A 22,140-nucleotide genomic window follows, 5' to 3' on the forward strand; every position below is an offset into this window, starting at 1 on the left:
GACAATTCTGGCTATGAACAACGTAGGCCACAGGAGGAGATAATGAACAAAGCCGTTTAACTAACTTTGCTGGTTTTAGAGAGAAGGAGACAAGCCAGAAAGTAATTACAGCTGAGATGTTTGCTGGGACCCTTGCTGAACAACAGTTGCTGCTGGCAGTCCTGGACTTCTTCACATAATATCCTGACTTCAACAGAGCTAAAAAGCAGAGCAGTGGGGCCCTGGAGAGACTCAATCTCTATTCTCTGCCCAAAATTTCCTCATCATCTCTGCCTGGGAATGTGGCTTGCTACTTTGGAAAGGCCAGATCATGTCTTTACCACTTTTTTACCCTCTTGACATGTTCCTCTCCAGACATGTGAGCAGAGCCAAGGGGCTGGTGCCTCTGAGACCTTACCTTGCCTAGTGGAGGGGCTGGATGAAGGAGGCTGGACCAATAGAGAGCCAGTTCAGGCTGCTGTGGTAGCTTATAGTCCAGTCTTAGGAAAATCAGGCAGGTATTTCCTAGCCTCACTCTGGACAAGGAAGATTGGTACAAAACCTAGTATTTACCAGAGCAGCTTTGCTAGAAAAGCTCCAACTGGTAATAGAGCAAAATCAGCTCTGCTGCCCCCCCAATTTTTCTTCCAGTGCAACTCCACAGATCAACCTGGTTCTGCTGAACCAAATATGTTGTAAAAGCTGACTTCACTGTACTGAGCATGGTCCAGGTTGGCCCTGTCAGCATGGGGCAAGATGCAAGGGGAAGGGAATGTGGTGTCCCAGCCACAATATTGGCTCCACCCCAGAAGCTGCCCCTGTCTCACACTGCAGGTCCATCTGGCCCTGCTGTGGGCATCACGTTCGACGGGCAGGACTGGGAGTCAGGTGGACCTACGTTCTGTTCCTGGCTCTGCCACAGACTCACTGTGAAACTTGTGGAAGCCTCTCCATGCCTCGTGGGACTGTTTCTCCAGCACACGTGAGGGAGGTAACAGTTGCATCTCTTTTGGGGATCCCAGTTTTGACAAAGCCAATGGCAGTCCTCTAGTGGGAGAAGAGCCAAGCACTGGGGAACCAGCTTTCTGACGGGCATTTGCCTGAGGAGCTGTGTTGGGTCTAGAAGGTCTGAGGACAAGTGCTGTCCCTCAAAGGCTGGCGTATTTCAGCATGCTTGAGAGGGTTTAGTAAGCTCGGAGGCAGAGTTCATGGTGTGACTTGTGAAAAACAAAACACTGCTGCTTCCAACATAAATGTTTAGCTGAGCTTTGTAGTAACTTGAAGCTGATGTAGCATCTTAGTAGTGAGCAAAATATATCAGCTAATTAAACCCAGATCCTTTGTTCTCCAGATCGAGGATTAACACCCCTTGCTTTTCCTAGCCTTGCTGGCTTCTCAGGGCAGGCTAATTCTACCTCATTTTGTGTGAACAACAGGCATTTTTAAACACTGTGTAACAATAATTAGATCACCCTAATCCAAACCTTGCTGATGCCAGGACACTTTACCATCCAGAGAAAGAGGTCTCAGTTTTCCTGTTTTCCTCTCTGGTTTGCTTATAGTGTGCTGCCAGACTGCAAATCCTGCCTCTTCAAGTGAAGAAATAAAACTGCAGCTGCAGGAAGAGAAATCTGCAGTCTCTGCTCCCACTTCTCATGGGAGAAACAGGTCCATTGGTCATCAGAGAAGGCAAGGGGAAGGTTAGTTTGGAGTAGCTTCTTTCTTCATGGAAGATGCTCAAACATGATTAGCTCTTGGTGGAAGACCGTCTTGTGCTGTATGCTCTCAAGGTGGGTGTTCAAGGAGGCAGTTCTCATCTCAAAATATTGCTGGAGTCATAGAAACAAGATAAAATATAGGAGGTGAAGGAGATGAAGTGACTACCCAGAGTCTTCTGTTTTTTCTGTGCTAGTGGCATTTTGGATGCTATAGAAATACAGTAAAATCTAGATTCTGACTTCTTAGTCCTGGGCAGGCTGATCTGTATAGGCACTTGAAGAGAGAGCAGGACTAGCTGAAGGGATAAAATACTTTGGGATTGTGTTGCAATCCACAAACAAAAACAGTGAGTCCAAAATGGGTCCTGGAATGGAACAAGTGGGAAATGAACTAGTTCTAGGGAGGCTTTTATTTGCACTTTACAATTTCATCAGTCTACAGAAATTTATTAGGTGGTTTATGCTGAAGAAAAAATATAGCAAAGTAATGAATTCCCCCTCTAGCTCTATCATTTCATTATCATGTAACAGTCTGAAATCCAGTATAACAAGAGACTTAAAGATGTGCTCAATTCAATGTCAGTGAAAATTAAGCACGTGCTTAGAAACGAGGTAATGCCTCTGCACAGCCCTGACTTGAAGCCATATTGCTGTGGAATTATAGTACACTGACTTAATGAGGTTGCGTTAGGAACTTTCCCTTTTAGACAACTTATTTGAAACTTGGTAAGGATCGTACCTCTAAAATGCCATTGATAGTGTCATTAAATGGGGTCTCTTGAAGCTATTTCAGCCTATCAACTGAAATAGGAAGTGGGGGGAAGTTTTTTCGCTCTTTTTCTTTAAAGAGCCAGTGGAGTTTAATGAGAATTTAAACTGAACTATGAAACTAGGAATTAGCTGCCATGTTCCACACGGGGACAGCAGTTTTCCCTCTGAACTCCACAGTGCTTTTCCCTTTGGTTTGTGAAAGGCACAGCATGTAGGCTGGTACCCATTAAAATACGTGTTGTCTTAGAGCTTTGCAGCCTTTTCCATCTGTGGTTTTTTTTTCAGGGTCATGTGTTTTTGACAATTGTTCTGCAGACAAAACCTTCTGCTGGCCACTTATGCCACTAAAAGGAGGCATTAAAGCAGCGTCTCTGGAGTTCATCCATTTTCCTTTTGCAGAGGTCTTGGAGATAGCCGCACGCCCCCACCATCAGCAGTCATGAAATGAAAAGTTCACATTGTTTTGTCCGTGAAAGGACTTTTCTCCAAGTTGAACTCTCAATGCATCATTTTATCTTAACAGAGCAGGGGTGGGACATATCTCCAGCTGGGTGCTGGATTTAATAGGCAATAGCCAGCCATGTCAGAAGGACCCCTTCTGCAAGGTGCCGAGGCCCTCCTGCTCTTCCCTCAATTCCGTTTCCCCCTTGCTCCATCTCCTGCCTGAGCTGTTTTCCATTGCTTTCCAAGGCTTCAAATGTAGCTGCTTGTGTTTTTCTTAAGATATTTACAATAACGCGTGCCTGGAAGCCATTTGCTCTTATTAGCCCCTTCAGTGATAAGAGTAAGGCTTGATTCTGTCTCTTGCAGGTGACTGTGTGTGCCCATAGATTTTCATGGCCATCCTTTCTGCTCTCAAAGGATAATAATGCTTTGCTGAATCAGTGCTTGCAATGGTGACACTTTTATTTAGGGTTCTTCCTCCATCTTGGCTTGAACTGAAATGGGGAGAAAGAAAGAGGAAAAGAAGAGCTGTCACTGGAAAAAGATAACTTTTTTAAAGGAGAAAACATTGCATTTTATCTTTTTGGCTTTGTGAGTGTGTACGCAATAACACCAGGAGGGCTTTATTATCTTTGTGGAGGTGAGCTTTTAAGAGGTTACATACTGTATTCTTTCTGCCAGATAGTGGGGAGGTGAGAGAGTTCCTTTAAACCATACTTTTTTTTTAATGGTACTTAAAAGTACTTTGTAGCACAGTCATAAAGTAGCTATAAATTGCACTTCCAGCATCTTTCCATGTCCTCTCCTGAACCAGCTGACAGCCTGGATAGAAAGCTTAGGTGAACATTACTTTGCAATAACTGGATATAATTCTTTATTACCTGAGTCACTGGGAAGATAAGCAATAAACCCTAAATCTCTAATTTTCAAGGGAATCCCCAGACAAGGCAAAAATTTGCCCGAATGAATCATAGCTGCTCTCCTTGCAAAATCCTCATTCACTTTCCAGAAAGCGTTTTAAGTGTAAAAGGCTATCGCAGAATAACCCTGGACCAACGGCTCTAGTGGACTTCTCTAGTGTTTGTAGCTTTGTTCTCATTGTTGCTAATCTGGAGAGGTTTGTTGCAGGCAAAGCTGCAGGTTTTATAGCTCTGTCTCTTTCCCTCTGTGCTGGCACAGGAACTAGGGCAGGTTCTTGTGCCAGCCATCAAGCCATCTCCCACCACTGATCTCAGGGATGTCCTTCAGCTTCCAGTGGTCACCCTTTAAGTGCTCCCTTTCTCCTTGACTCATTGTCTTGGCTGGAAGTATAGGATTCCTGTATTGTCTTCCTGGCCTCGGTTCAGAGCTATAATAATAAATATTTAATAAAAAAAGGATTTGAAAATCTCCTACTTCAGTACTTAATCTAATCTCACACTATTATGAACACAGAGGAGGCTTCCACAAGAGATAATGATTCTGCATTTCCCTGCTGCATTTTTTTGCAGTTTCATTCCCAGTGCAATGGCAAACCTTGTCCTATGCTAACACTGATCATTGTATTTGGGGAACTGTGTTCAGTGGTACAGCTGTTCAGGCACTGATATACAGCTGGACAGGTTTGAACGTGGCTAACAGCAGTGGCAGAGAACTCATTTCCCTTTGTGGAAGAGACTTTGGTGGGTGAGCCAAGGCCACACATACAAGAGCTGATGTGGTGTGAGTGGTCATCTGATCATGTCTGTAATCATCTCTCACATCTCAGTGTATTAAAACCCTTGTTGGGGTGCAAAGTTATGGCTCCAGTGTGCACTTCCAGAATAGTTGAACACCCCTCCTGACAAGTGTTCCTCACATTATCTTCACATTGTTTTCCCTCCGATCTTGGAGAAAACTGGCAAAGTGTCATTTATCTCCTGAGGGGAAAAAGCTGTCAGAGGGCCAGGTGAGTATCTTGAAACTGAATAACTGGGATGCAAGAGCTGCTGTTGGAGCTTGTTCAGCTTGTACATCGATCTGAGTCCATTGGATACTGGCTACATGTAGCAGCAGAAGAGAGAACATTCTCCCAAGCGAACTAGTTTGGCAAATAATCATTATGCCAGTTACAGTGGAACTGAGCATAGAAATTTCCATCTTTTACCATAATTCCTCAGCTGTTTCCAATCACAGCTGAAATTTGAGATGCAAGAAGTCAACTTAGATGGCTGTTTCAATTGTGTATATATCTAGAATACACATGTGTATGGGAAATAGTATAAAGACATTTTAAAAATTCTGTTGCTTCAGAAAATTAAATCTGAATTCATTTCAGATGCAGAATCCTTCCCAGTCCGAATGAAAAACTGAACATATAGGGGGGATTGGTGTTTCAAAGATTGCTGCATTTTGACAGACAAAGCTTTTCGAACCAGATTGTTAGTCGTGTCCTACAAGCAGTTCTCTTGCGCTTAGCCTTGAAGTCAGAGTGCGATTTCCCTTTTCCAGTGGAAGTGCTGGAAGCTGTAGGGCTGGGACATTTAATAGGAGTTGAGACAAAGCCTTGAGCTGAGAATGTTCCTGCAATGACCGAGATAACTTATTTGGTCTCTGCTGTCTCTCACTTTTCTTGAATCCCCAGAGGAAACCTCTGCTTGGGCAGAGCAAATCAGGGTGTTGGCATTTCCTTTGTTCCATCTGATGCTCTTTGGGAAAGTGCTACCAGGTTGGTACAGAGGATGTGAACATCTGTGACAGATGAACTTGATGCTGAGCCATGTGTTTTGGGAGAAGCAGCCTTTACCCACATTAGCATTTTGTAGAAGTGTGGAGTGAGGGAAGGAAATAAATGTGAATCTTGAAAGCAAAATTGATTGGAAAAGCTGCATTTGTAACTAAAGTGGGTTATAAAACTGGAGCTGACAGAGGCTTTTTAAAAGCTTGTGCTAACTTTTGATTTAGTGTTCTGTCTCTTGGAGGATCAGAGCCGGGGAGCTGAATGCATTGCCTGTCGCAGTGCGTTGTGTATTCAAAAATAGCCGCAGACCAGCCTCAAAGATGCCAATAGGCAATGGGCAGAAGTCCATGTTTTTCTAAGCCTCCTGAACTGGGCTGAATAAAAACTATAAAAATGGTACTGCGCCCCACACAAGCCATGGAACTGAAGAGCTTAGATGGGAAATGCTACGTGACTTGGCTGTTGTGATCCTCCTGTGCTGGGACAGCAACAGTAGTACAGACGGCCAAGAAACCTGGCAAAATTGGTCTGCTAGTAGAAGTGGCCAGTTTCCATTGCAAGTTGTGGATTACCTGAGACCCTTTTCAGACTGACATGGATTCTGAACAAAAGCAGTCCTTCGTACTCTACCGAAGTTTGGTGCTGTCCTAGACTAGACCATAAGGACTCTTATCCTAAATTTTGACACTTTTAATCCTGGTTCAGATCTAAGTGGGCAAAAATTCTCCTTCCTGTTAGATGTATCAAAGCCACCCTCTGAGCAGAGCTGTAGCAATGAGCCTTGTTTTGCTTTGGTGTGTTAATACCCAAAGGGCAGAGCTGGCAGTGCATAGTTACAGGTCATGTCAGCCTGGCTGTTTTGCAAGGGAAATTTCTTTCTCTCTGCATAATAACTTTTTACAGGCATGAAGGACTAAGGAAACATGTTGTTCCTCTCCTTCATTCCCCCCATACTATTTGTCGTACCCATCTGCCTGCAGCTTTAATGTCGTGCTCATGAAAGAAGTCCCAGATCAATTGCACGGAGGGCAGTTGAGGGGCTGTCCTGTGCTTCTGGAGCCCTTATAATGTGCAGGCCAACAATGGGCTCAGTGTTCTTTCAGCTGATGATTAAATGCTCGGCTCATAAATACCAATATTATGTAATTCCAAAATCAAGTCAGCAAATTGTGACCATATGGGAGAATCTCTTTTTTGGGAAGATTTGAATATTCCAAAGTCAGTCTGAGGAAAAAAGTAAGCTTCTCATCAAGAGTTGGTCAGAGCAGCAATAGTGACTTAATCCTCTGTCTCTCCTCATGCCCTTGTTCCCCATCACCTCCTAGCTTGAGATTATAAACGTGATCCAAAGGCCTGCTGGGTTATGTGAGCAGGCCCGGAACTGTTGTGCTTCTTGTGCCCCAGCAGTCAACTGTGCTGGCTCTTTGGAGTTCATTTCCTTGTCAGGGTGTTGGGCAATGGTTGCAGGTGGGGAAGAGCAGAATGTTGCCTTATTGCCAGGCCTAATCTTAACAAGTGCTGTGTACGTCTGGCCATCTGCATCTAAATGGATTGTGAGTGTTTTTGAGCATCCCCGCCTCATCCGGGTGTAAAACCACTCAAAGACTTTGATGTTTAGAGGGGGATTGGGCCTTCTTTCTGTATCTTCTGCTTTAAAGTAGGCTTGATAAATATTTTGTGATACTGCCTGAGGTAGGAAAAGGGGTCACTAGGGGCTTTGAATAGTTAGAATTGTCATTATGGGTACCAAAAGCTTTTAATTTTCTAGGTAGATTGAAACCCGGCTCCCCTTGACACAGCACCCACTGCTGTTGGTGGATACAGGGAATATCTTGTTTCTTGCTAAGCACATTCCCTCCAAGGAGCCTGCTGGCATGTTGCAATCTGGGAAGAGTACACTTGGTGCTGCTGGATTTCTTCATGTCTTCCGCAAGTCTGTAGCAGTTCAATACCTGCTCCATTTCATTTTCAGTCAGTTTTCGCTTTGCCTCTTTGCTAAGAACTGGTGCATTTGAATACCCAGTAGACCCTCTGTCCTCGGACAGGATTCCAGTCACCTAGGAGGTTGGTCTTAAAGGTCTTTTCTGTGTCTAAACCCTTTGATCCCATGGCCTCACATCTGAGATAACCATGAATGATTTCTCAGACATTTACTATGGTTTGTATTGGCAAAACCCAGCAACTCTTAATTCATTTATATGTTTTTCTGTGCGTATCCCACAATATCTGGGGAGGGCTACTGATAAGAATCAGTCAGGAAGAGAAGGCATGCTTGCTACTTGCAAGTGTAGTTGATGTAATATATCCATACCTGCTGTTCAGAGGGACTACTAAAGGGCAGTGCCTCATGGTGTACCGAAAAAACTTTGCAGCATGTCTTTGCACGCGAGTTCTTTCTCAGGCAGTCACATGTGTTCCCCAGAGAGCTGTCAGTGCTCTGCCTGAGGCTTTCCCTCACTCCTGTAATACCGATGTTTACTGTTTTCGTATGATTACCAGTTTAAATAACCTTTGGCATTTTATCATCCAGATGTGATCAGAAACAACTAATATGGAGCACCTGGTAAAAATAATGGGGTGTGAGAACAGGCGGTTGAGGGGACAAAGCTACCATTGCCTTTCATCGTTCCTTGGAGGAAATTGCATTGTCATGAGCTTCCATTTTAGCTTCCATGCAGAGTTTGGAAGATCCTGTGTTTATTTTCCTCTCTTGAGGGAGAAAGGCAGGGCTCTCCAAGTAGAAGGGCTTGAAGGCAGTGCAGCCTAGCGATCAGAGAAGTCCTGCAACCTGGATTCTTCCACTGATTCCAGTGTCTGGTCTTGGGCAAGTCACCTAACGTTGTGAGCTCCAGCTTCCCACCTCCCCAGGAGAGCCAAAGTCATTGTTCTTCTGAGATGGGACCTCCACAGTGATCCTACAGTATCCTGCTCTTAACAAAACCAAGATGATTTTTCCCCTCCACCTGGTTAATATGTCAGGGAATGCCTTCGGAAACATCACACTGATGGTTTGCACTGTCCTAACTTGTTATCTGAGCCCTTTGGGCAGCAGCAGCAGCAGTGCAGAGCCGGACACTGGGCTGACGTGGCTGTACTGCATTCAGGTGATCGAACTGAGCAGGTCTCTTTTCGCCATGCTTAATGATGACAGATGGGTTCAGTGGTGCCTGGACTAGGATCCTCTGCTGAACAAATTGAAGGAAATTTCCATGATGAGCCTAGCACAGGCATGAATGCTGGCAGCCACTGGGGTTTCCAATGCATCTTTCCCTCACCAGCCTCTGCAGTGATGAGGTGATCATCTGCTGAGGGCTGTCAGCGCTTCTTGATGCTGAACTGCAAGGATTATTTTCTTTGGTTGACTCTGGAAATTATGATTTTCCATTGATGTGCTGCAGCAGGGAAAGACACAGAGCATTTTGTAGTAGGCAGGAAAATCAAACATATCACTGCAGTTAAGAGACACATCAGCAGCTTCAGACGACTGTCAGGTTTCTCCATCTGTAGCAGACAAACTGATACTTTCAGTCTGAATTTAATCTCGTTCACAAGGGTTGTGAAGCCAGAGAGAACAGACATGGAGTCTGCAAGAGAACATGCACAATATGTCTTTGTGCCCAGCTAACCGGGAGAGATGCTTTCTTCTTCAGACACAACAAGGTCATTAGGTGGCCAAAGGTGCGTTTTGCAACAAAGGAACGTCTGTCACCTACCAGAAGATATCCCACAAATGCAAAGGAAAGCCTTACAGCTGGTAGAGGATTCTCCATGAAAACACTCTTTCAACGTGAGCAGGCTTTCTTAATGCAACAAAAGATCACCAACAATTTTTGTTCTCTTCTTTTGTCATTTTAGAGAAAAGCTGTTGGATGGCAGACTTGAGAAGATAGAAAGAAAGATTTTTGTGGACAGATTTTTTTCTCTTCTTTGCCTTTTCTGCTTCTTTACCAACAGTATTCTTTTGCAAGTGTTTTATCAATGAGGAAAGGCAACGGAAAGCAAAAGAGAACAGGAGGAACAATAAGAAAGAAGAGTTTGGGGGGTAAAACTCCTTTCTCCCTGAAACTACTCAAAAACAAAAAAAAGAAATATTTTTCCCCCAAAAACTAAAACAGATCACAGCTTCTTCTTTCTTTTTTCTTTTTTTTTTTCTCCAAAAATTTTAATCCTTCTTCCCCCAGTTGCCTGTGAGTGCAAGTGGATGGTTGCTCACCTCAGTGAATAGGTGGGACTGACTACAAGCAGAAGGCTAAGGAGGGATGGGTGGCTGCTGGGAAAACGGTTCGCAGAGCCTGTGCACAGCACTTGAAAGGCTGTTAAACCCTCACCTCAGATGGCCCCTTTGTGTTCCTCCAGTGATTAACAAGAAGTTGCTCCCTGCGGTGATTACTGTGTTTTCAGCAGTTTGGTCCAGCTCGGAACAGTTACCCGTCTGCCTGGGCACTGAGAGTGCAAGTTCTGGGCTTCGGAGCGACCCTGTCCTCAGGCTGTTAGCTGAAATCGGAGTGATCCAAGACAACTGGAAGCCAACGCTATTGCATGTTGTCTCTCATTTGGTTCTAGGAGACTGAGGATGCTGGTGGTTTCTGAGATCACTTAGCAGTTGTCTCAGAAGAGGGGTAAGACTGTCATGCTCACTTTGGTGCCTTTCACTGCAAAAAGGTTCCCCTAGAGTGATCTTTATCCACAATTAAAGATGTTATCTTTTAAGCCTTCTCTGCCAAAGATTCAGCCAGTACAGCCGGTGAATCTAATGCAGCAGGTTTGTTTGGCATCAGGGCTAATTAGTAATTACTCAAATCTTGGAGCAAGCTCTTTCAGACCTGATTTTTTTTCTCCAAGCAGGCTAGGCATAAAATTCCATCTGCCTAATTTGCAAATGCAATTGCTTTAATTATGCATCCAAATAGGGAAAGTGTATGCTCAAAAGATAGATAGCTAATTCTGTGCACGTATGATGATAATGCATATACAAATTAGCTGTGTCCTCCAAAGCTTATACCATCTGAAAAGCTGCCCCCTCAGAGGATAACTGTTTAAAAAACAACAACAAAAGCCAAACCCTCCCCTCTTACAAGTTTACAACAGCTAAGACACCAGTTTAGCCTGTGTTTTGTTGGTGTTGCTCATGTGGTTGTTTTTGGTTTATACGACATATCCTTTTCGTTGCCCAGAACTAACTCCTGCCAAAAAGGATGAGAACACAAGGGTCAGATGCTGCGAGTTTACCTGCTGCTACGTTGAAGAAATTCCCTGCCCCAAGAGATGGCAGGCGCAGGGAGGTGTGACAGAGCAGAGGGAGCCGAGGGTAGGAGGACACAGGGACTTTTCTCGATAACTGGTTGTGAAGGCTGTAGATCGAGGGCTGGAGAATCAGCCAGAGAGCTCAGCTGGATGCATCAACAGCCCCTGCTCTGCCCTGACCTCCTCTGTGGACACCGTAATAGCAGACCCTGATACTGGTCTTCCTCTTGCGCCATGTGGGTCATCCCGTGGTCAGGCTAAGACTTGGCTCCTCCATCTCCAGCCTGGTGGTGGTCACCCTGCCTGCCTAAATCTTGGCACTGTCAAACTGGCACAACTCTCTCCTGATGGTTGTACCAGGCCTTGCTTTGTCCTCACGGTTTCTTCCTTTTCTTTTCACCCAGATGAGCAACAAAAGGTCGAATAGCTTTCGCCAGGCCATCCTTCAGGGGAACAGGAGGCTGTGCAGCAAGGCTCTGCTGGAGGAAACAGGGCTGAGCCTATCCCAGAGGCTGATCCGGCACGTTGCATATGAGACCTTGCCACGAGAGATAGACCGGAAGTGGTACTACGACAGCTATACCTGCTGTCCTCCACCCTGGTTCATGATTACCATCACTATCGTAGAGGCAAGTACCTTAATGCTCTCTCTCTGGGAACCCACCCCATGCTGCCAAAGGCTTTGCTGAGACATGAACAAGGGCTACAGTGGGACGGGTTTGGACCTAGAAAAGGACAAGCACAAATATGGCCGCTACGGCTTGTCGGTGTGTGTGTGCAAGTGGAGACTGTGATCCTGTCTGTCTCCAAGTGTGGATATTCATCACTGAAGCAGTTTGTATGCAAACCTCGTTTGGAAAACTAATGCAAAACTTTTCAAAGAGTGAAAATCTGGACTGTTCTATGGAAACTAGTGATTCACATACTGGATTTTGAAGAAATATTTCTGTAAGGCAACCTCTGTTCTGTGAATGGAGAGGAAAAGGAGGGGACAGAAACTGGATTAAGTATTCTGACCTGTTCATCTCCTGTCCAAAAGAGATCTTTGTTCAATAGCCAGGTGATGCACTTGAATAAGCACAGAGAAGGATAACTTATGTCCCCGATCAGGTAGGGTGCTGATTTTCTCTGACTTAGTGGCCTGCATGTTATACATACAGAATCATGCCAGTGTGTTGCAGATTCCTCAAAACAGGGGAGTTTCCTGGCTGTGTGAGGCTGTCAACTGGCAGGAAAATTGTCGTACAGTTTACTTTCCTTTCTATGAATTTGAGTTAAAAAGTGTATTTCAGTGAGAGAAGGCATTTGCTAACTGAGGAATCTTCCTGCTCTTCTAGGTTGCCTTTTTTCTTTACAACGGAGTGGCATTAGACAGATTTGTGCTGCAAGTCACCCATCCCTTATACCTGAAGAACTCATTAGTTTACCATCCTCAGCTCCGCGCTCAGGCTTGGAGGTACCTAACCTACATATTCATGCATGCAGGGTGAGTACTTACAAACTGCAGAGATTCCCCACAGTTCAGGTTTCCCAGAGGGAGGGAGGAGGAGAAAGTGACTGAATCAGCTCAGAAACTGATTGAAAAAGTTAATTCTGAATGATACATAAAAATCTGAAGTTGTTGTAGGGTCTTGGGCAGTATGTGACAAACCTTCACAGCCCTCTGAAGGGAGGAGGCAAGCTAAGGAATTTAACAAATGCCCAGACAGTGTTGGGACCACACATACCTCTTAGTGTGCGCTTTGCAGTGTGCACTTCCTAAAACTCACCAGATAGAAGCCCAGTGTCCCTCTAGAGGAGGTGTGCAAGTTGTGGAAGGAATCTGCAAAGATACTGGACTGGTATTTAAGAGCTATGTGTTATATTCTTGACCCTGCCACAGAGTTTCTAGTTGAGGTTGGGAAAATCAGTTAAGTTCCCTATGCCTACAGCATGTCCTCATGTAGTAATGTTGTCCCTTCTGTAGGGACTGAGATAATGCCTAGAAGCCTGAGTCAAGATTGAACACCTATTTCGTACACCTTGTACAAACACCAGTGCAAGATAATTTTTGTCCTGAAGACTTGACAGTCTTGACTGATCAGATGGACAGAGAATGGTCCACCTTGTGCAAAATGAAGGTGCACAGTAAAATGAATTGTCCTTCATCCTATGGGAGGTATGTAGCAGACTTGGGAAGAGAATACAAGATTATTCTAGTCCTTCCAAGATTCAGAGAGACTTAATTATGTGATGTTTGTGGTACCATGGTGATGAGTGAATGTCACAGGAAAGTTCATTCTTGTACAAAACACCCTACTCCCTCTATGTGGTTTCTCAGATCATTATCTTCACACATTCCTGGCAGATAATTGTGATTTTCTGTAATTCTGTCATGGAAAAATCACAGCAACAAGGTTTTTAGCAGTTGTTTACAGTTTGAAACTGCATAAAGACCCTTTGTTGTTAAGTGGAAAGCTTATATTCCCATCAGTCAATGTTCTCCTTTAAAAGGCCAAAAAGATCAAACTGATCTTTTCCTTTTTCTGCCAGGAAGTGAATGTCCCTTTCTGGAATGACTGCCTCAGTGTGTCATTGCCCTTGAGTACAAGGTGTGGCCCAGATCTCTAGATAAAAATGGTAGTGAGGACAGAACTGACTTGACCCAAGGGGAGAGTAGAAAGAAAATGCTAGAGGGAAATTTTAAACCTGGTCAGGTCTGGACTCTACACGCCAGATACCTCCAAAAAGTCCTCTGTATACAGATTCCAACCTATTGGGCTAAAAGTGAGACTGGTTATGTGAATGAGAATTAGAAAGGTCCATCACTGAGGATGTGGGGAAAGCTGAGCTTGTAAGAGAAAGGAACGCTTGATTTTAACTAATGTTAACTAATTTGTATCTGGATTTTCTTTGGGGTTGTTTTTTTGATCTGTTGTGTTTGTGTAACCACAGATTGCTTTGTGTTCCATTTGAAGAGAAGCCGCTGCAGCATTCAAGTGTCTTCCTGTATCACTTGTGGCATGCTTTCCTAACCCGTGCAAGGTCACCCTTTCCTGTAGCAGGCAGCACTCCGGCACTCTTCACAGTTATTGTCTGAAAAGTATATTAGGTTTATTTTACATCTGTGGCTGGCTTTGGAGATGAACAGCCGTGAAGGTGGTGTGCAGGAGACTCCTTGCTTTTGTGATGGATTCCAAGCTCTGTAGCCACATAGCCCTCAAAACAATGGCAAGTCCTGCTTGAACAATAAACCCCGTGGTTTATCTGTAGTATCTGGAGTTAGGCTAAATGTTCATTTTATTGCTAACTCCTTTGTGTTAAGCTCCTTTCATTTCAGGAGAACAGATAAATCTTGAGAAGGTAATAACATTTTTAGTGGAAGCCCATCATTCTCCTCTCATTTTCAAACAAGAGGCTAACACAATGCCATGGGGTCTATTGTTATCCTGCTTCCTGCTGAGACTTTAAAATGGTAATGTGGACTGCTCCTTAATTTAGTGCTCTCAGTCTGCTTTTCCTTGAGCAACTGACAGTCGGAAGGTGTCCGAGAAGGCAGCAGTTGCTAAGGCTTGGCTGGCTGTGCCTCTAGAAAGATTCCAAAAATGCATGGGCTGTGTTTCAGCGCTGATGGAGGGAGCTTTGTAATGGCAGAAAAGGCAGGCAAAGTTGTAAATTCTGCCCTTCTGCTTTCATGGAAAGCAGACGTTGATTATCTGGGGCCCACGCATTTGTAGCACTGCCATAACTAATGACTTGCATTGATGCTCAGTTCCATTTGTTTGGTCCCAGGGAAGGCAAAAGTCTTCAATAAATCAATGAAATTGTCATTTCAAGAATGACGCATTCAGCACTGGCAAAGGCTAATTATATTTTATGGGTGCTTACTGACTGTGGAGCCTTCAATGCTCTTAGCATGGTGGGGAGGAGCAGTGAATGGGATCACTCCTGGAAAGTCTTCTAAGAACAGCTGTGAATCAGAGCAGTACTTTAGAGTCTAGGATAAACTTTGCCGAGCTCTTACAAAAGCCGCCTTTGAAAAATAAGACCCAGTGCTTTGTGTGAAAATGTCAGGCACCGCCTCATGACGTTAACTATATGCCAGGCGAAGCTTCTTCCCTTCTTGCTCTAAAAGGGCACTTGGATGCTTTGACTCTTCTCTGTGATCTCTGTTTGACCTTTGCTGCTTATTCCTCATTCAGTTCTCAAGTTGTGTGAACGTGCAGGATCAGAACAGAAGCCCGAATGTGTCCATGCCCAGTGGCTTCAAAGGCCCTGAGCAACGTGATAAACACACTGTTATGTGCAGCGGTTGCACATGATGGCAAATCGTGGTGCTGAGTGTCTGATGCAAGGAGAGATTTTTTTCCATAGAGAGAAATGAGGTGGAAACAAACCTCGTAAGAGATCAGGAAAGGACAGTGTCCTATGGTATCATTTCTAGCAGTCTTTGCCAGTCCAACTTTAAATTCTCCTTCATAAGACTGTTCTATCAATTACTGCATCTTACCATCAGCACTTTTTTTCTGGTGTATATGGGAAATTGCTATGGTAACATGAAGAAAGACCAAAACAGTAAAATGCATGTAACTTAAACCGGTAATTGCTAAGGACTGTGTGTGAGCAATCCATTTCTGGTATAAAATAGGACATAGATTTAAAGTGCATTAGCTATTTTGCACTCTTCCCCCAAAAGATACTAGTCTTCTGCATTAAGGGTGCATTTGTGTCATTTAGGTCCACCTGCTTTGTAAGCGGATTCAGGCAGTCTTCATATGGAAAAGAGTATATCCCTGGGGACCAGTGTGATGTGGCCATTTGGCAAGGATCACAGCCCTGTGGGCTCAGAGTAAATCTCAGACACTATCAGAGTACTGAAGATGGACCCTGTTCAGGGGCCTGATGCTGTTGTTACATCAATGGAAGATCCTTCAGCTGGCAAAGGGATGGGCAAATACTTGTATGGAGCTTTGAAAAGTAACGAGACAGTCTTGTTAGGTATTACTGATTAGAACAGCAAACAACTTGCATTGAAACTATTGATTCTGCACAGCAGAAATCTGGTGCACTGAGATCTTTATCAAATATGCACATCTTAGCTGTCATGCTGTCTACCTCTAGACTGCGTGTGGCCCTGCACTTGCTGATGTGCACAATGGAATTTTCTACAAAACTAGTCTCAGCCGAACTCTTCCCATTGTATTCAACAGGAGTTTTACTGTTGATTGCAGTGGGAACAAGGGTAGGAGAACAGAGATTGTCACTGAATACACTTGGTGTCCCACTATGCTGCTAATCTGTGTCAGCCAGACATGAAAACTGCTTCCCACTGCTTCCCACTCTGACCATGATCACAGTGAAGCAAACTCAGCAGAAAAGGGTGAGAGGCAGATAGCACAAACTGTAAAACTGCATTATGTATCCACAACAAAATGGGACTGCTAGGCTTACCTTGCCGTTAACTCAATACACACTCCCCGTCATGGCAATGTAATATTCCCAGGGAAGGCTGTATCATTAGGAAGGGAGAAGAGAAGAGCAAGTAAAGTTTTTGGGTTCTTTTCCTGGCTCTTCTGCCATCTTGCTGCATTTTTTGGACAAGTCATTTTATTTCTTCACCTTTTTCAACCCTTCTGTTTAAAAAGAAAAAGAAAAAAGTGTCATTAGTAACTGCAAGTGCTCTGAGGTCTTTGTCTGAAAAGACCTAGGAGGATATCAAAGAGGTAATGAGCAGCAAGGAGGGAAGGAACATCTCAGCTCTAGGTCTGATTGTTCCAGAAACTATTGTTTTTCCTAGTGTTACCATCTACTTTCATGCAGCAGACGCTATTTGATCTCCTTTCCAAGACTTCACTGTCTCAAGAGTAAGAAGGGGGACAAAGAGTTAGAAAGGAGGACAACTGTCATTTTTCCTTGCCACAGGATAGAACACCTTGGACTCAATGTTGTCCTTCAGCTTTTGGTTGGGGTTCCCCTGGAAATGGTGCATGGAGCAGCAAGGATCAGCTTTGTCTACATTGCTGGAGTTGTGGCAGGTAGGTGACGCTTCCGGATGGCTTCAGATGGAAAGGCATCTGAAAATGGTCTGTGCTGACTTTCCTAAGATCTGGGTGTCGGAGAAAAGCAGTCACTGTTTTTATAACTGTGTTTTTTAACTTTTTTGAAGGGTGGAGGTGGGAAATATGCTACAACTTGACATCTCTTTCTAACTAGCCATAGACTTCGTGTTTAGGAGCCCTGCTAAAAGTAACTGTTACTTCAAAATAGCTTTGCTGTAGATGGCCTTCCTGAATGTGTCTGTGGAGGTCAAACTGTTCCTTTCCTCTTGTGTCCCATAGAGGCCCAGAAGAAAGGTGTCATCAAAAGCATCCATTGCCCTCCTGCATGAAGGGTCAGTTTTTTTCCAGGTCCTGTATCAGTTTTTCCTCTATTTGACCTGTGTTCTCTGGTTCCTAGAGCCTGAGTAAGCAAGAAGTATTTGGTTGCAGCCTGTGGGCAGTGTATGGGAACGTGGAAATTCATTTAAACATGAAGCCATGGGGTTTGATTGATTTTTAGTTTGTGCTGTATTGCTTTTATTTATGTTTGGCTTTTCCAGCAGTTTGGAAGTGATGGAAGTTAGCTGACAATAGATCAACATCTAATTAAAACGGGAAGAGTGTGTGAGAGCAACCAAGGGCTTCACAGTGGAACTCATACAGGAATTGACTGCCTTAGCTCAAGATTTATGATGGTTTTTTTTCAGCCACATAATTTTAATTTTTTCCATAATGAGCAGATAAAGCCATTGTAAAATGGGCTGCATTGAGTACTAATAAAACCCATAGTCCAGAAGGGAGGCTGTGAGAAGAATAATTGGACTAGGACACAGGACGAGGCATGGTACAAACACTGCACTCTAATGCAGAGAAAGGAGTTAGCAGACCTGCTCCAGTGTCCCCTGCCTATGACTTTAATAAGCATTAAAGTGGTCCCCAATCTGCAGCTTTCCAGACACTAACTTTTCTTCGTCAATCCATCTATTAAGCCCTGGAGTTTTGTTTATATACATGTAAACACATATTGCACATCTGTGGTAGCGCTGAGAAGAGCCCTGTGCTAGGCTAGCGAAGCAAATGAACATTGGATCTGCTGGGCGTTAGCCCAGGCGAGTGCTGCAAGTTGCCGGCTGCCTCGCAGATTCCTGTGCTCGTGGACCTGCTGGCAGGGCTGGTAGGGTCAGGCGCAGGCTTTAGCAGTCATTGGGCTGGGCTGAACACCCTGAGCTCTGCAGACTGTAGCCAGAGCCTGAAGCTCACAAGCCCACCCAGTGTTGTTGGTTCTTTTCTGCTACGCAAATGATCCCAGTTTCCTCTTAGACAGTCTCCAACATCCTCAGACTTGCCTTTCACACCCTGTGCCTTATAAATTGTGGAGGAAAGTGCCAAAAGGAAGGGAAAACTTCCGTTCTTAGCGTGGGATGGAACAATAAATGTGACTGGATGGTCCCAGACAGAAGTATCCCATCATACCCTTTCCTGTTTGAGTTGTTAGCCAGTTACTAAATGTGCTTTGTTCTTTGACCTGTGCCAGGAAAGGGAGGAAGAGGCATACTTAATGCTGAGGATCTAGGCAAGATAAAGATAACACCGCTCCTTAGCAGTCAGGAGCAAGCAGTGGAATGAAGACATGGGCCACAATAGCCTTTCCCTACTTATACAGAGAGGTCCCCTATTTCTGTGGATCTGTCTTCTCTTGTTTGTCTGGCTCTGCTAATAGGACATACTGAGACTGAGGGACCAAAGATGTGTGCTCAGTGCAGCATCCAAGGATTGAACTAGAAGTTGTCATTACTGCTTTCTTAACTTCTCATTAACTTTTTCCTTAATGTCAGTGTTTAAGAGCTTAGGAGTCTCGGGACTGTACAGTGAGGGAGGGAGCTGTGACCATAGATGGCTGGTGGAACCTTGGCACTTTCTTGACCCCAAATCAGCTGTTATATTAGCAGAGATATTAGTAATGCTTTAGAAGTTCATTAGAAGTTTGTGTCCTACAGAGGACTCCCCCAAGATTTGCTGTTGTGTGTTTTCTTGCTCATAACAGAGGTCTTCACTATCTGTGCCTTGTGACACCAAGTCTGTCTTCATCTTTTTTTATCTTTTCAATTATTCTTAAAGTTTGTAATGAAAGAAGATTTGAGCAGATCCTGACAGCCTCTAATTGGGATAAAGAGAAGCAGCAATATCTATGTTTGGATATATCATTGTGAGTGGTACATATAAGCGATTGGCTTGTCCTTTTGTCATCTCCTTTTACTGCCTCCGTCCAGGTTATTTTTAGCTATTTTTATTCTATAGCTTTATAAGTAGCAGGCTGTGCTTAGATCAGAATCCTGTACTAAGTTACAAGTCCCCAGTTCCTTCTCGTTGTGTAAATATTTGTCTTGCCTGGACTGCAGCTACTTCTGTTTTATCCTCCGATGAGGAATAGGACACAGACATTTGTCTGTCTTCTGCTGCTTTGTTATTTTGATCAGAGTGTGCCTTTCACAGCACAGGTTTGAAGATGTGTTGCTGCCTTGTGCTGGCCTGCTTGGCTGCTTTTAAAGTAGGTGCAAAAGAATTGATCAGTCACTTTCTTGACAGTGCTAAGTTAGTTTCTCAAGTCAGTTTATTCCCCCTTCCCCCTTCCTTTCTTTTTGATTTCCCCATGTATTGCTGGCCTTAAGCACTTAACTCAGAACAGGCAGTAGCAGGGACGTAGGTGGGAAAGAGTGTTTTTTATTTGGCTAGCAATTGTACTAAACCCTTGTTCTTCCTCGCAGGGTCCCTTGCGGTGTCGGTAGCTGATATGACTGCACCTGTGGTGGGTTCCTCTGGAGGTGTGTATGCACTCGTCTCTGCTCACTTGGCCAATATAGTCATGGTGAGTACTGGAATGATTGTCTGGCCTCTTTGAAAGTCTGATGGCCCCAGCAGTTGGAGATGGTGCTTGACCCAGCTGTTGGTCATTCAGAGCTTGCCATAGTTAACAGTGTCTTGTCTCGGTGGTCTGGCCCTGGAATGGAAATGTTACACTGCAGTTGGTGGTGGCTTGGTACCCTGACTGGCAGCCTGTCAGCAGAATCCAGAGACAAGATTTATCAACTTGCTCTAGGCTGTCAGCTCTCCTTGCAAGGGCTGAGAAGGAGCTGACCAGCTTTGCAGGATTTCCGGGGCTGTTTCTGTCTTCATGTGTTGTGTCTTGTTAGCTGCTACCTAAGGGAATTTCAGTATTTGGTGGATTTAGGTGCAGAATATCTCTTACCTCCTTTTGTAGTATCCAGACTGAAGCTGACTCCTGGCCATACTAGTGATAATATGTTTTTGCTGTTTCATGTAATGAAGTACTTTACAAAGGTCAGTAAATACCATCATCTTCATTTCTCTAAGGCTTGGAAACAACAGCTCATCCAAGGTACTCAGCAAAGTAGTGGCAAAGCCCAGCACGTCTGCCTGTGTGACCCCTAAGCTGACTGCCTGGTGAAAGCTGCTTTGCTGAGAGAGAGATTTTTGCTGTGATTAGGACTCGTGTGGTGGTATACGGCTGCGTATCTGTCCTGTACCAGCAATGTCAGAGCAGAATAACCATAAAAATGATAGTAATGCAGCCTCCCCTGGGGTCTGAGTGGGAAGACAGTGAGAGTTAGCTGCAGGGGAGACAGAAGGTCTGTTATATGGGCGCTGGGAAACGTGTGTGTGGTGGTTGGTACTCATGTCAAGCCTAAAAGAAAACCTTGTATTTAATGTAGTCATCAGGCCCACAAGCCAGCGCTGCTCCAGGCAGCCTTTCTGGCAGCTGGGGATGGGGGAAGTGAGTGATTTCCTGCACAGAATAGATCTCCTTTGCTGTCTTTGAGTTTTTCAGAGCATGAATGAGCTGGAGGCTGTCACCAGAATTAGGACACCAAGTGTGTGGCAGAGGTGGGGAGAGGAGGAGAGGGGTGCCCCATCCCACAGGGTTCCTGTTGGGGAAATGCCTCCAGATACACAGTTATGTTTGGTATGAATTGTGGCCCATGCTTCTGTTGGCTCAGTGGTGGGAGGATGTTTTCTGTCACTCAGAGGGTGCTAGCGCAGACAGGGGATTTCTTCACACTGAGATTCACAGGGCGGGAGGGGGAAATCCAAAAGTATTTAGCAATTCCTATGGTAGCACTTCCATTATCAGCTGTTTCCTTTCTCTCCTCATCTGAAATTACTTTTATTGCCTTCCCCATTCTGGTGGAGTTTTTTGCTTTTCTTCCTCCCTTTCCCCCCGTCTCTCTGTTCACCTAATATCTAGATGTGATGCTGTTACATACTGAAAAAGATGCTGGCCATTTGCCACTCCGTTGAATTGCTGATAATGCTCATTTTTTTGCAAAGATGCTTTGAGCATGCTGGGGAAGAGGAGGGACTGGTGCAGGGAGGGTCTCATTTGAATCTTCTGTTCCCTTATGCCTCCTGGTAACCAAAGGAAATGAAAACATCCCTGCTTGTAAAAATAAATATTCTTGGAATTAAATACATAAAGTAACCAACAGGGGGAAGCAATAAAGCATCTCACCCTTAGGAAAAGAGTAAAGGGAGAAATTCAAAACAGCTCCATGGAAATGAAGAGCAAAGGAACCAGCACGATATTAATCAGCATGAGTTCAGAGCCTTCTGAATGGGTTAGGTGTCTCTGTGGAGAGAGAAAATGAGTTGCTTATTTTGTAGAGATTGCATTTTTGCAGTCACAGAAGTGATTTACAGACAGATCCCACATAAAACTTTAATGTATGTTATGTTTATTGCAGAATATTCCTTCAGCAGGCTGAAAAGTCAGCAGGTGCTGTTGAATTTAGGATGAAGAGTTTACAAATATTTTTTATTCAATATGATGAACAAGTAGTTTGTTACAAGAGGCCTGCCGACAAGGAGATGTTCCAGAACATTATTAAGGCCTGACATCCGATACTGCTATCAACAGGCAAAAAAAAAAAAAAAAAAAAAAAGGACACTTATAATTCTGGAATTATTAGTTTATTTGCTAGTTGACACTGTTTTTAGCTGTCCCTTTTGGCTGTCCATATTGTAACAACTATTTGATTTCCCCCTTCAAATCCTTCTAACTGTTCATGTGAGAATTGTTGCAGTCTGCTTTGGGTGGAAGGAGAGAATACCAGTTCTGGGCACTTGATTTAAAATCTGATCCTTCCAAGCCCGTGTATAGTTATTGCTGTTGACCTGTGAGGATGCTAGCTGGGATGAGATCTAACATCTAAGTCAGCTCCTAGAAATGTACCTCTCGGTGCCACTGCCCTGG

General features: G+C 44.2%; 1 protein-coding gene across 1 annotated transcript in view; it reads left to right on the top strand.

Moving 5' to 3' along the window:
• Nucleotides 1-22,140, top strand: part of RHBDL3 (rhomboid like 3) — a 71,911-nt gene that overhangs the window by 41,591 nt on the left and 8,180 nt on the right. Inside the window, exons 3-6 of the mRNA XM_064522704.1 lie at nt 11,259-11,483; nt 12,192-12,340; nt 16,756-16,868; nt 19,637-19,737. Of these exons, the coding sequence (XP_064378774.1) occupies nt 11,259-11,483; nt 12,192-12,340; nt 16,756-16,868; nt 19,637-19,737 (588 nt within the window). The remainder of the gene's footprint in view (nt 1-11,258; nt 11,484-12,191; nt 12,341-16,755; nt 16,869-19,636; nt 19,738-22,140) is intronic.

This window comes from Dromaius novaehollandiae, chromosome 18 (genome assembly GCF_036370855.1).
Source record: "Dromaius novaehollandiae isolate bDroNov1 chromosome 18, bDroNov1.hap1, whole genome shotgun sequence".
Classification (NCBI taxonomy): Eukaryota; Metazoa; Chordata; class Aves; order Casuariiformes; family Dromaiidae; genus Dromaius; species Dromaius novaehollandiae.